General features: G+C 36.4%; 1 protein-coding gene across 2 annotated transcripts; it reads right to left on the reverse strand.

Annotated features, from left to right (window-relative positions):
• Positions 1-574: 574 nt before the first annotated feature.
• On the reverse strand, positions 575-8,385 carry LOC146488131 (uncharacterized). 2 transcript variants are annotated; one of them, XM_085121288.1, is made up of 5 exons: positions 8,236-8,379; positions 4,984-5,162; positions 4,145-4,313; positions 3,291-3,323; positions 575-953 (listed from the first exon to the last, which is right to left on the reverse strand). In XM_085121288.1, coding segments are annotated over exons 1-5 (633 nt in total). In that variant the 5' UTR covers positions 8,237-8,379; the 3' UTR covers positions 575-702. The 2 variants fall into 2 exon arrangements, with proteins under 2 accessions (XP_084977414.1, XP_084977420.1); XM_085121294.1 differs by lacking the exon at positions 575-953 and adding an exon at positions 1,857-2,120 and having other exon boundaries at positions 8,236-8,385.
• Between the last annotated feature and the right edge of the window lie 6,119 nt (positions 8,386-14,504).

Consider the following 14,504-nt stretch of genomic DNA (forward strand, 5'->3'; position numbering starts at 1 on the left):
GAACTCGAGCCATGTTCTTAACTGTCGCATGCTTTGTATTTTAATCCCAAACGTTATTTCTGGGTTATGAGTTTTGCCTTAGGTCCTTCATATGCCGTTTGAGGCATTTTTTTTTTTTTTTAGATTTCGTTTGGCTCGTTTCATTTTGTCCGGTGACGGTAGAGCTTCTCTTGTTATCCTTTTAAGGATCGGATTTCAACCGTTCTTATGGAAACTTTCTGTTAATATTCAGAATAGAACGCCCTCTAAATGCTCGCGGGATATTCTACGATCAGCATCCTAAATTTTCACGAAAACAGGCTTTAGCAAAGAGGCACCTGCATATTCAAGACACCTTGATTCATTACAACGGTTAGTTCTTTACAAATTTCGGATTCTGGTTTTCTATCAACCATGACATAAATCAACTGCAAACAGCCTTGCTGTACGCATGGCCTAAACCCAAGATATGCCATGATGCATTCCTTGTAAAGGGAACAAAATGGCATTTTCTTCAAACCATAGCTGTGATATTACAGTCATAAAGATGGTCGGGTCTCAGCTCCTGTTAACATTAAACGTTCTGATCACTCTCTTTGCTTTTAATTTACTTTATTACTCTTCATTTTTACACTTTTGTCTAAAAGCCTTTACCCGTACTGCCTCAACATGTAAACTCATATTCACCGTGATTATACTGAATTCACTTAAATTACGCCCAGTTCACTCAGGGATCTTTTTTATCATGCTACCAAGCAATCCATGTTTTTCTTCCAGATGCTTTTTGAATGCCTGCAAGACGGCGTTGTAGTGCTTAGCTATAGGAAAATTACATCCCGTTAGCTTTTCGTTGTAGCAGTGAAAGTAACCCAAGAACACATATAGGGCATTGGAATGGTGGATCCACTTTTGCAAAGCCTCTGTGAAACATTTGTGGTTGATTTCACCTGCGCATTCCACGTACGTGTCCCCTTCTGAAATGTAGGAAACATCGTGTTAATATTTATGTGTGTAAATTGCTATTGTCCTTTGATCCATTTTAACGGTAGGGAAAAGACCAACAAATAAAAAGTAACAAACGTCATGCTCAGCTGCCGTAAATCGTGTATTCTTATAATTCTTATACATTGTCCATTTTGTTAAAATCAAATTTCTATGCGCCGGTTAAAAAGATTGAAAAAAAGGTTTCCAGAAATATTTTCTCAAGAACTTATAAGATGTCTCAGCTCATTGGTAGCACAGGGAGTCCAGCTTTTTTTGCTTCAATGCTACCACAATAATTTCGTGAAAACTAAAGCTGTTTTTTTCCTCTCTAACCAGCTTTTTATTCACCAAAGCCTTTCACGATGTAAAAAACAACAACAACAACAACAAACCAAACAAGCAAAAAAAAAAACAGAAGCTTTCTTTCTTTCTTTCTTTCTTTCTTTCTTTCTTTCTTCCTTTCTTTTAATGAGGTTCACAAATAGGAGAACAATCGTGAATCATCTTGTAAATGACACATCTGCAATGACTCGTCTGAATAGTCTGCCTTATCACAGTGCAACTTTCGCTCTGTGGTGTTGAAAAAGGCACATATTTTTCTTATGTTACTGTAGGTTTTATTATTATTATTATTATTATTATTATTATTATTATTATTGTTATTATTATTATTATTATTATTATTATTGTTATTATTATTATTATTATTATTATTATTATTATTATTATTATTATTATTATTATTATTATTATTATTATTATTATTATTATTATTAATAAGAATAGCATTGTAACTTAGGGTTTGTTACCCGAAAGTAAGTTTGTAAGTTAGGGTTTGTTACCCGAATGCAAAGTCTGATAGAGGCCTCACCACAAAACAAATCTACCGCCAGCATGAGAGTGAGTAAAAGAGACTGTACGCCAGCAGGGTGCTAGAAGTTGAACAAGGCTCCTTCACTCCTCTGGTATTTACCACCACCGGAAGAATGGCAGGTGAATGCATGAGGTATCACAGTAGATTGGCTGAACTTTTATCAACCAAGAAAAGAGAGGATTACAGTACTACAGTGTCATGGATTCGCGCCAGAGTCTCATTCGCCCTCCTGAAGTTTGCGCTGCTATGCTTGAGAGGTTCACGTTGTAAGCGAAGAGCACCGCTGAACATTACAGATACCGACTTTGAAGTCGATAAGCACCTAGCGAGATTTTAGGACTAGAACGTTTAACATTCTTTACATTTAGGAGTAATAGAGGTTTTGGAATTTTCACATTTTATTGTATGATATATATATATCGGGAGCAAATATTTCCGTTATTTTTCAACGCAGATTGAATATATATATTTTTGAAAGCTTCACATGCGACGTTGGATGCTGTGGTGTTGTTTATTTCTTTTTATTTGAGTTTACAAAGCTTCTGACACTGTTCAAGGACCACTAATAATATTTTTTTGTGGTGAACATGTACCATGATACAGCGGATACAACTTTTTTTCTTAAAGGTAAGCGAAAAAGAGAAATTTACTTAAAAGACTTTCTTGAGTGTAAAAACGGCCACGGTAAATAACAATGAGCTTAAATTCAAATAAATTATGGCATTTTTAAAGCAACAGGATCTGTTTCTTTCCTGGTGTCTCTTATCTCTAGAAAAAATTGCTTCAAGAGCTCTGCTGCGTTTCTTTCCGACATGGCTCAGGTCTGTCAATTTGATCTTCTTGTCGTAGCGCCGAACGGCAGACTCGGTAATTTTTACAGTATTCTTCGCCGCTTGGTTTCTTTCAAATTTTTAAATCTCCACGGCATCTAAGCTAGGATAACAATGCTCTGTTTTCGTTTTTGGGTACAAGTATCACTATGGTTGCTCTTTTTGTTCTTGCTTCTGGTTGTGAGGTTTATTCATTACTGTTTTCATGTTGTTGTTTATCTCGCGGCGGTAACAAATTTTCGATAAAATTTGCTGGTAAAATGTTCAAACCTACTGGCTCTTCTATTTCATCAATGGTAGGTGCTTTATGGACTGTAAAAATTAAAGCCAAAAATTGAAATAGCCCGCCCCGAGAAAAAAATTCGCGCACGGATAATACCATGGCTACAGTTTGACTGAAGTAAGAATTTCTCTTTCCATCAGCGCACGATTTGTACTTTACCCGATTATTCTCTCCAACGACGGCATTAAGGCTTTATAATGACGGCGTTGGGAGAAAATACATAATTTAAAAAAGATTATTATTAATTATTGAAATAATAATAATAATAATAATTGACCATATTATAACAAGTGCCTTTTTTACGACGGCCATTTATAATCCCTTTAATGCTCGAACTTACCAATACTAGTCAAATGTTCTCTGTCCATTATATCTGAAATAAAATGCAAATAAAGTCCATCAGAATATTTTTCTTTTGGAGACAACTCTAATGTCTGTTTATCGTTCTCAATTGGACACATTTCATCGTGGAATTTTTGCGATTACCAAGCAATTACCGTCCCAGTAATACTCCCCCGGGGGGGGGGGGGGGGGCAGTATTGTGCGTTGGTTTGGCATCGTTTGTGTTCCGACGCGTTTCGTCAGCTAATCAAAGCCGATATGTGTACAGGAAAAAGGGAAGCGGACCTCTGTGATTGACTCCCAATTAATTAGCATAGCTTAAAAGTTTCTTTTCACTAATTCCTTGTGCACAAGAGAGGATGAACCATCATTATTTTACCTTAGAGTGTGAAAAAGATGTATGTATTTCTTAATTATCTTTAAAAGCATTGTCAGATATTTGCTTAAACAATCATTCAATTTATATCTGGTAACAAAGGGTTTTTGTTACCTTTAAAAGTTTTCTTTTACACCTGAAGAACCATCTTCATTTGCAGAAAAAAAAAAATAAAATTGGATCGCATCTGATTTGCTAGAAACACTCAACATCTCAGTTTAAAGGCTGATCTCCAATACTTTGCTTGATCTTCTTGGATACAAAACGCGCTATTCCCTCAAGCTATTAAGAAAATATAATTCTTAAACAGGGATCAAAAATCCAAGAGGAGAATTCTCAGTTACTACTCCCTTCGACCATGGGGAGGGTGGGGGACTTAATATCGAAGGTATTGGTTTCTTAACAATAACTTCTTTAAAAAGGTATTGGAAAAAAGGTACCTGCTGTCTTCTACTATTTCGCGAGCAGAACCTTACCAGATTGTTTCACCAGCTCCTTCAGTTTCTTGTAAGGTAGGTTGCAGCTCATCGATTCCCTGGTAAGAAAAACTCTTTCCAGCTGATAAGCACGGGCAAAATCCAATATTTTGGCTTCACTGGATTCCAGCGATGATTCCAAAGGTTCTGTAAGGCACACATCCACTTCCTGGTGAATAATGAAGATATTTCAGTCACTTTTCAATGATTATATACAATTAAGATAATTATTAATAGTGCCTCGTTTATTTATTTATTTATTTATTTATTTATTTATTTATTTAATTATTTATTTATTTATTTATTTATTTATTTATTTATCTTTTTTAAATATCCCCGCTAAGATGACTTTTAGCTGATTGTTTTGGCTGGCAAGAAATCAGTGAAACTACTCAGACAAGAAAGCCTCACAAAATACGCTTTCTTAAAACGTTTGGGCGCTAAAAGGCGTTAAAGTTAATACATTTCTGGTGGAACGTTTGAAATCTGACATTTCAGTTCATTTTTGACTAAATTCAGTTCCTTAGCTGGAAAATATAAAATAATACCAGTTGAACAAAATATCCGAAACATGCAACTTAGAGAAGTCTGAGATTTTCAACTTTCTGGGACGTAGTAAGGTTACGGATCGTAGAGCTTTCAAATTTATGTATAATTACAAAATTGTCAGATAATAACCTGACCCTTTAGAACTCGATACAGTTATGAATCACTGTCGTCCAATCGTTATCTTAATTTCGTCGGTTTTCTTTCTTTAATTATTCTTCTAATTGCAGAAAATCGGTGGCGTTAGTTTTAAATAACATGTTTTCTTTACATTGTTAAACGTGGCTCTACACCTTAAACCTATCACACATTTGCGTTTGAGATGGCAGGTTCGTTCCCTGATCTTCATGCATTCCTTTAGAAAAGCATTCAACAACTCTCTCATAGGCTGCATTAGTCCTTTCAACTCCTCTGGCACATGAGGAAAGCAACACGATGGCGGCGAACATGAACAATGGATTCATAGTGATCACTGAAAAAGAAACCAGCGTTACAATTTCTATCAGTTTAGACCTGTACAAGATAACAAAAAAAATGTCACTGAAATTTATACACCATTTAGTTAAAGTAGTGAAAACGAAAGGAGTGATTCTCGGTTTTAAATGTCTCGTTAAGGTAAACCTTGCATTTTTGACATATTACATGCAGGTATGGTGTTATTTTGCAACTCTTATCGGCAGTGGTTGATAGCAGATGTGTTGCAATGGAAGAGGGGAAACAATCCAATCATGTACATAAAGAGTTTGCCATTGTCTTCTCCTTTATGACACTATTTTTGTAGCAAAGAAGTCCCTAGAAATCTCCAACTAAGCAGCTGTCAAACCAAAACAATGTTTTCAGAAGTTTACTTGTGACAGCTGGTCGGAAAATTGAGCTGTTTGCAACGCCTTTTCAATGGGGAAAGCCTCGTCATTGTGGAATTATTTCTTTTCTCAGCGTTTAAATTGCGTTAATCGATTATTTGTAACATCAACACAAAATCACATATTTCTGCTTAGTACTCGCTCTTCTGGTAATTTAGTGGAATTCCTTCGCGAACTTTTTTCCACTAACTTGACTTTCGGGAATTTTCTTAATTTTCAGGAAATGTAATCTAGCGGTGAACAAACTCCGTGAGGGATGTTGTGACATTTTAAAAGTTCAGGTAGAGAAAAAAATGTGTACAGCTGCTTCCCTATAAACCAGTTAAAATACTCAGAAAACGTGAGATAGAATCCATGTATCGATGGTACGGCCAAAACTGTAGAAAAGACGTTGAATAGAGGGAACAAAAAAAACTTCAATTGAACGAAGTCCTTGTTGAATATGATTAACGGCCTAGCACTTTTCCAAAGGGGTATTTTTGTTTGGAGAAAGGGTTTGGGCTAGCAAATGGTCTCTAGCAGACAACAAACTCGGCGTAATAGTTTGTAATTTATAGTAAAGAGTGGGTTATCAGTTGTTCAAAGTGTTATTTGCCGATTGAATTTTTTTGTTTATCAACAGCCTAAATCGTGTTAATTTAAGGTATTACAGAAGGACAATTAGAATATATCACGAAAACAATTCTCGCTATCGCTATTAAAGTATACATTTTCTTAAAGCTACTAAACCCAGATTTCGGATATTTAATTTTTTTAATCGTTTTGACCATTTCAAAGGATGAAAGCGTATTCTTTCTCACCGAGACGCTTTACAAGATACGTTTCTTTGACGACCGTTAAATCAGCACGTATTTTTATGTTTAATTTCCGCGAACCTGATAACGGATGCGCTAAAGTGCTGACGACTATAATCCAACCCAGAGTAAAATAAAAGGCATTACATGGTTTCTAAAAGCCGAAAATTTAAGCATCCTCGGTGCGAAAATTCAGTGTTCTTTGGTAAAATATACTCTCATGATGTACAGACAGGTTGGAAGACGTGACTCGTCGAGTCAAGCTTTTGGCGATGGATGCTAGGAGATAAGAAACTCGGTTTGGTATTTTTTGATGTCTGATTATTAAAATTGAAAGTGACTTTAAAAGGCTAGCTATAACTGATTTCAAAAGACCTTCTTAAAAGAAATTTTTGTGAAAAATTTGTAAAAAAGAAGTTATAAAACAAGGATAAGACAACCAGGGGATGATACTGAATTATTTTGTAACATATAATTCGTATAGTTAAAGATTTACTGGAAAGCTTCGGTACAAATATTAAAATTAAAGCCATCCGACGTTTCAATGGATGCTAGGAGATAACAAACTCGGTTTGGTATTTTTTTTGTATCTGATTATTAAAATTGAAAGTGACTTTAAAAGGCTAGCTATAACTGACTTCGAAAGACCTTCTTAAGAGAAATTTAAAATTGCATCTTTTCAAATTCACACAGTAGAAAACGTCTTGTTATTTTTATGATATACGTGGTGAGTGCACGACCACTTCGCAAATTTGAATGCTTAGTCACATTGAACGTGCCGTGAAAAAAACAAAACAAAAAAACAATGAGCTAAAAGCCTAAGGGTATGCCTGTGAAAAATTTGTAAAAAAGAAGTTATAAAACAAGGATTAAGACAACGAGTGGATGATACTGTATTATTTTGTAACATATAATTCGTATAGTTAAAGATTTACTGGAAAGCTCCGGTGCAAATATTAAAATTAAAGCTATCCGACGTTTCGATGATGCTATCATCGTTATCAAGGCAAACTGGCCGTTTCTTCGTGGTTGAATATGAATAAGTGAAAACCATATAGTAGGCATTTAATTTCTTTGTTATTGGCGTGAGCCTGTAACCTCTGTTCACAAGCCGAAATATCGGAGACGTGTTAAAATCCAGGGAACCGAAACAAAAAAATCATCGATCAAGAGTGCGTTGTGCATCAATTTAAATGTGTTCCAAGCGATATGGACTATGTCCGGTACACCGACCTAGACTTAAGCAGCGTGTTGCCGAACACAGTTCACTGAATTCTTCAATTGAAAAGCACATGCACGATGTGCACGGGATACTAAAACCGAATTTAACTGACAACTATTCAGCGCTGAAAAAGTGCCGCAACAAGTTTGACTGCTTAATTCACGAAAACCTAAAACGTGCAAGCTGATTCCATCCGCGCCAATTTATTTATATAATCACAAAGAAACTAAATGTCTACTATATCGTTTTCACTTATTTATATTCAAACACGAAGAAATAGCCTCTTTGCCTTGATAATGATGATAGCATCATCGAAACGTCGTATAGCTTTAGCTTTAATATATTATTCGTATACTGATAAGTCATTGGTTACATTTTGATGCGTTGCACGATCTTTGGCAACATGAAGACCGCTCAAAAAATAAAAAATAATCTTAAAGTCTTCTTTAAACCCTTTCAATATCCATATTTCAATGTAGTCATGCGCACGTGTCTGCAGATTAGGCTTTTCACACGCAAAATTAGACTTAGTGGTTTCTTTGTCTGGTTATAAGGTCGCCCACCAAATATATCTTCTTCCTAGTTCTGTGTGCACAATGCACGACCGTATGGCGATGTGAAACTCACAGTTACCGAAAACTCGTTATAAAAAGACTCGTTACTTACTTTGCTCTCAGTGGGGTTCTTTTATGAGAATGCAGCTATGTGCCTGACTCCGTTAAACAACAGACCCGAGAAAACTCTGTTAACAATGCCTTGAAGTATATCATTACCTAAACCATGCTTTAATAACTTGGCAGGCGGTGTGCGTCACGAAATTGGACCAATCAGTGGTCTTCGCGCCCAAGAACATCAGTCTGGAGAAATTGGCGTGTCGAAAATTTACGAAGTCTGTGATATTTTTTCCCGGTTGAAATTCGCTTCAAAGTTAGAGGAACAAATTGGCTTAATGCTGGTTAGGTTACTTTTTTAAGCTGAAGCGTTTGTTCGCGTTTGAAGCCATTTCAAATTAAAGGTGACGACCTCGTGCGTGCCTCCTTGTTGTTTTCATCGTTGATGTAACTGTTTTTCTTGGGGCTAAAGCTACTTACTCTTGCTAGGTTTGACCAATAGTTTTGCACATTTAGCTAATTTATCCTTTCTACTTTAGAATTTTCGGGGTTTACCCGTTTCTACCCTTTACGGTTTTCCCGTTGAAAGCCGTTGAACTAATAAAGAATCTATGGAGAGATCGTGTAAACCAAGTTTAGCTCAACTACCGGGAAACCGACCGGAAAAGCCAACGGGCAAATGCTATTTTTTTTCTAAGAAATCCAGGAAGGAAATGTAGATCTCTCTCACCCTGAGGTAAAAAAGCAAACTAAACTTGAAAACGAGCGAAAGCAATGAAAAATAGTCTGCGAGCAGTCGTACTTTTTCCTCAGATCACGCGCGCGAAGTGATAGTAAAATATTGCAATTCGCGGCTTGCGGCCTCAACGCTCGCTAGATCCATTGCGTGGTACAGAACTTAGGAGAAAGAGACCGCTCAACCTCTCGCGGTCTAAATATATAAAAGCCTGGTTTGAATAAGAATAAACATCGAAAATTCTCGCCTTCGGTTTTCTCCGGACCGGGAGTAACTCAACGAAATCGCTTTGTGTATCCAACAAGAAGCATCTACGCCTGCCACTAGACCGTTAAAATTTGCCAAATTGATGTCTTTAGTGATACTTTTAGAAAAGAAAGCAAAGTCTGAATAACTAGTTTCATTGCGAATGTAAGTCGACCTAAGTCTTACGTTCGGGAGATGTTTACTCGATCGTGACCAGAGGCAAATTAACCATTCCATATTTTTACTCAGCACCGTTTGTGGGTGGTGACGCACACCGCCTGAAAACTAGGAATAGCAATTCTCGTCACAGTGATTTCCATACTAGGTAATTTTAATGGCCGCCTTCAGCTGTCAAACCAAAACAATGTTTTGATATGAGAAGCTTTAATAATCGTAACAGCTTGTCAGAATTGAAATATCAACAACACCTTTTTAATGCGAAAAGCTTCATCATTGTTCAAGTGTGTTAGTCCATGACTTACAGGTCAACACAAAATCTCATATTTCTGCTTAGCACTCCATTTCCTTGTAATTTTCTGCAAAGATGACTCCACCAACTACCTTTCTCATTTAATTTATTTTAGATTTCGTTCAGTTCTATGTTTTTTCTGTTTGCATTTTAATGTCTTTCATTGTTGTTTCATTGCTAATTAATTACGTAAATGACACATGCATTAACAAATTGATTTTGCTAAATCACACATTCTAATTATACCTCTTCGGGCTAAAGTTATGTACTGTTAAATACGGACTTACCATTAACGAAAATAAATTATTATTCCTGTACTACTGCATTTGCTATTTCGTCTAATGTTAAATCATTTTCATTGGTTTTCATGGCCACCGAGCACTCAGCAAAACAATCAAGACACTCTTTATAATAAGTAAGAAGACCAACGGGAAGTTTCTTCAAGTCTAAGTTACAACAAAGAACAAATTTGCCTCCCACAGATTTCAAATAGTAAGACAATATTTTTTTCCAATCGCTCAACTTCTCATTTGCATATTTTTTAAGCAACACATCAGTCTTTGTGTTTTAATTATTGATTCCAAATGTGGAGCCTTAAGACCTCCATGTCCGATGTCACTAACAAGCGAAGATCGTTTTAGATAGTCTTTACCTTTCCATATGAAATCAAATATGATGCTATTGGCTTCCTTTATTACTTCCTTTCCTATCCTTTTTGAAATGGCACGATACATTAATACTGGAATAATAAACGTTTTGACATTTTGACTTATACCCAAAACTGTTAAGTTCCTCCATTTCCACATCTTAAGTTTTCCTATGATTTAATCAATGATTTCTCCGAAGTTCAGTTTCTGTCTAAAGATCTTATCATACGTAAAGTTAAGTGCACACCCAAAATCTCCACTATTTTATTAACTTTATTTAGTTCCTCTTATTGTATCTTTGTGTACATGTATGGGAGTTAAATTACCTACAAAAAGTATTTTTTTTTCTTTTTTCCCAATCCCGATAGCCTGTTTTTTTGTGTGTTCGATAATTCTCCGACGTCATGTGAAGAGTTCAAGCTATCAACAAGAAGCCTAGCTAAAGTGTCCCAAAATGCGATGTACAACTCGAAGGTCAGGCCTTTATTTCCCGGCGATTTAATTATTATTTATTTGGAACGTTTGAAGGTTTTTCCAGCATTCTGAGACAGTTTGTTTCTCCTCACACATCGATACTTCCTGGTTCGATAGTTTATGTATTGCTTGACTTTCTAAGAAGGAATTTAGAAGGTTTTCAGATGGATAAAGAGGGTCCAATTTATACAAATCTGAATAAAATTCCTCTATTTCATTCATGATTTTGCGTGGATCAGATGTCAGGAAACCACCCTTAGTAAAGATTCTCCGAATTGCACTTTTGGCTTTCTTATGGTTTTCAAGGTTCAGGAAGTACTTGTTACTCTTGTCACCGAACTCGTACTTCCTGGCTCTATGTTCGGTATTTAAAGTTTCAAGTTTAACCATGTTTTCAGGTAAGGGATTTATGCTGCAATCCTCTTCACATTGTCGAAGTGAATTTTCAATATCTATTTTTTTTTTCTCTTCTCAAACGGGCTTTTTCTTAGCATTTATAATCGTTACTTGTCTTATCCTATACCTTATAAAGTCCCATAGTCGGCTCTTTATTATTAAATTCAGCGAATTCATTAAACCAATCAGAGATACTTTCTTTGATGAGCTCTAAATAATTAGTATCTTCTAATAGGCTAGCGTTGAACTTCCAATATGATGGCCCATAGTGTTGCTTTTCTGTGCTATTAAAATGAAGAAAAATTGGTGAGTGGTCAGAGTTAATCGACGGAATTATGTCCGCTTTTTCTACCTCTTCTTGATAAGTGTCACTTATCAGCAAGTAGTCTAATCTTCTTTGTATGAAAGGGCTTTTTTGCCGCCATGTAAACCGTTTGCATTCAGGGTTTATATGCACCAAATCAAAATCAGAACAATTTTCCTCGATACGACTTAACGAGTGTTTCTTTGTTGGTTTAACGCCGGAACAGTCGAGGTCTGAATCGAAGGTGACATTATGTTCACCACCTACAAAATTTTTTGTTGTTCATTGCTATAATCATGGTCTAACAGTCGGGTTCAAATTGTCGAATAAATTGCATTGCTCTTTGACATCATTCGGCGCATAAATTAACTGAGTAAGAGGTCAGAGCGTTGAACTTTAGCATCAAGCGAGATATAACTGCCTTCGCTGTCAGAACTAAGTGATTTGAGATCAAATTCTAAATTATCTCTTACAAGCACCAGCACGCCTCAACTGTGGCTTGTATTATGTGAGAAAATCATCTTACCTCTCCGTTTAGTCTTCCATATAACATCTACATCTTTGGTACTGTAGGTTTCTTGGAGGAATATGATGTCTGCATTTTGTTTGTTGAGCCAGGGAAAAAGTGCTTTCCTCTTAACAGAAGAATGAATCCCTCGAACATTCAAAGAAAGTAAACTAAAATCAACATTGTCTTTTGTGAAGGATCATCACAAAAAATGTCTACATAACTTGTCAAAACGTGCAAATAACGAAGTAGTACCAAATCAGTAATACTAACGCATGACAAAATAATAAAACAAAAAAGCATTCCACAAAAACACAACACAATAACATTTTACACAATGATCTAAAGGCAGCAGATAATTAGTACCTACGATGCTGCTTTGGAATTTAGAACTTATTACTCCTATGCTTATTCTGTACACGCCCTCCCGTTACACAAACGAAACAAATGAAAACAAAAAAAAAGTCGAACACAAATGATTGGCAAAATCTCCTGAAATCATAGATGATATCTACTTTGGCCAGAACGAATTCGCCATCAATAAACAGTTTGTCGTGCCCGGGTTTACTAAAAAAGGCTGTCTTCCCCTTTTGTCTCGCTTTCTTCATATTTGGCCATTGCTTTGGCCTTCTCTATCTGATTTCCTTAGGATAATCCGGGTAAACTTTGACATCGATATCCGTCCTCAAGCTTTAGCTTTCGCACTCTTTTGAACACTAGTTCACGTCCTGGGATTACCTCACAAAACGGACGATAACTGGTCTCGTCTCTCCCGCCTTCTTTTTCCCAATCCGGTGAGCCCTCTGAAATTCAATTTCACTTACGTTGTCGATATTCATCTCTTTACTGAAAAATCTGTGCATGTCACTTGAAACGTGTCTTCTGCGCCTTGGCTTGCTTCAGGAATCTCGAAGAAACACAAGTTCTCTCTTCTATTGTACACTTCCTGGTACATCAACTTATCCTCGATCTCTTTAATAATTTTTTTCTCATTCTCTTGATCTTTCTTCTTTAGGTCTTCTATTTCTGCGTTCGCGAACTCCATCCCCTTCTTGGTTTCATCAACTTTCTCCTTCATCGTGTTTGACTTGTCGGATAACGTGTTCACCTTCATTTTCATACTTTTAATGGTCGTCTCCAAAGCGGAAAATTTCTCGAAAAATTCGTCTATTTTCTGTATTTTGGTTTCCACGCTTACCAGCCTTTCAAGGATCATTCCAAGTTGCGAATAAATTCGTTCCGTCATTTTCAGCGCTGGCAGAGCTTGGTCTTCTTCGTCAAAAGATACTGGGCTTACAATGTCCTGTTCTGAACGTGGACTACTGCAAAGTTTCTTGCCTTCTGGGGAACAAATATCACTCTCTGGACTGTTGCTTCCACTTGCCTTTGTTTTACGCTTGGAAACTTGAGCCCTGAACAAAATAAACTGCAAAGTGGAAAAGAAAACTTGATATGCCTTTTTGTAATGAGTAATGATGAGGGTCCGCTTATCGAAGCCTAAATTACACCATCATCCTACTGACGTTTAGTTTGAAGAAACTTTAAAGTCACGATATTTATCAGTATTTCTGTATTTCTCAAATTCATGAAAATAGGCAAAAATCAAGCAAGAAGTTGACTCCTTTCTGGTCTCAAATTCGTGAAAATAGCCAAAAACTGATCAATAAGTTGACTCCTTTCTGGTCTTGAATTTGTGAAAATAACCAAAAATTGGTAAATAAATTGACTCCTTTCTGGTCTCAAAGTCGTAAAATTTGCCAAAAATTCATCAATAAGTTGACTCCTTTCTAATCTCAAATTTGTGAAAAAAGCCAAAAATCTAGCAACAAGTTCACTACCTTCTGGTCTTAAATTCGTGAAAATAGCCACAAAATGGAGAAATAAGTTGATTTCTTTCTGATCTCAAATTTGAAAAAATAGCCAATAATAGAACACTAAGTTGACTCATTTCTGATCTAAAATTCGTTAAAATAGCCAGAAATCAAGCAATAAGTTCACTCCTTTAAGGTCACAAATTCTAGGAAATAACCAAAAATTGAGATAGAGGTTCACTCGTTTTTTGTCTCAAATTCGTGAAAATAGCCGAAACTCGAGGAGGTTCACTCCTTTCTGGTCGAAAATACTAACCTCTTACTAACCGAGTGCGAGGGCCGTACTGGGGAATATTGGCCCGAGGTCGTGGCAGTACGGACCGAGCGCAGCGAGTTCCGTACAAAAACGACCGAGGGCCAATATTCCCCAGTACGGCTCGAGCAAGCTAGGTTAGTCAGTAGTTTATTATATGGCACTTGGAGCACTTCCGGTCACTTGAATTCAAAGGGTTTCCGTCGTGACGTGTTTTTGATGACGCGAGCAACTCAGAAAGAACAAGCTACGGTACCCCGAGTTTGAAAACAAATTTACTGAACGTTTACATATAATAATGTTGGTTATAGAAAAGACTTCAAGAACGATTTGTAGCGGAATTTGACGAAAATCTTAACAGCTGCGGTTGTGTTTGAAACTCACAAAAGGGTTTCGTCGATCCCAACAAAATTTACTAGC

This window comes from Pavona decussata, unplaced genomic scaffold, assembly GCF_977016875.1.
Source record: "Pavona decussata unplaced genomic scaffold, jaPavDecu1.1 SCAFFOLD_11, whole genome shotgun sequence".
Lineage (NCBI taxonomy): Eukaryota > Metazoa > Cnidaria > Anthozoa > Scleractinia > Agariciidae > Pavona > Pavona decussata.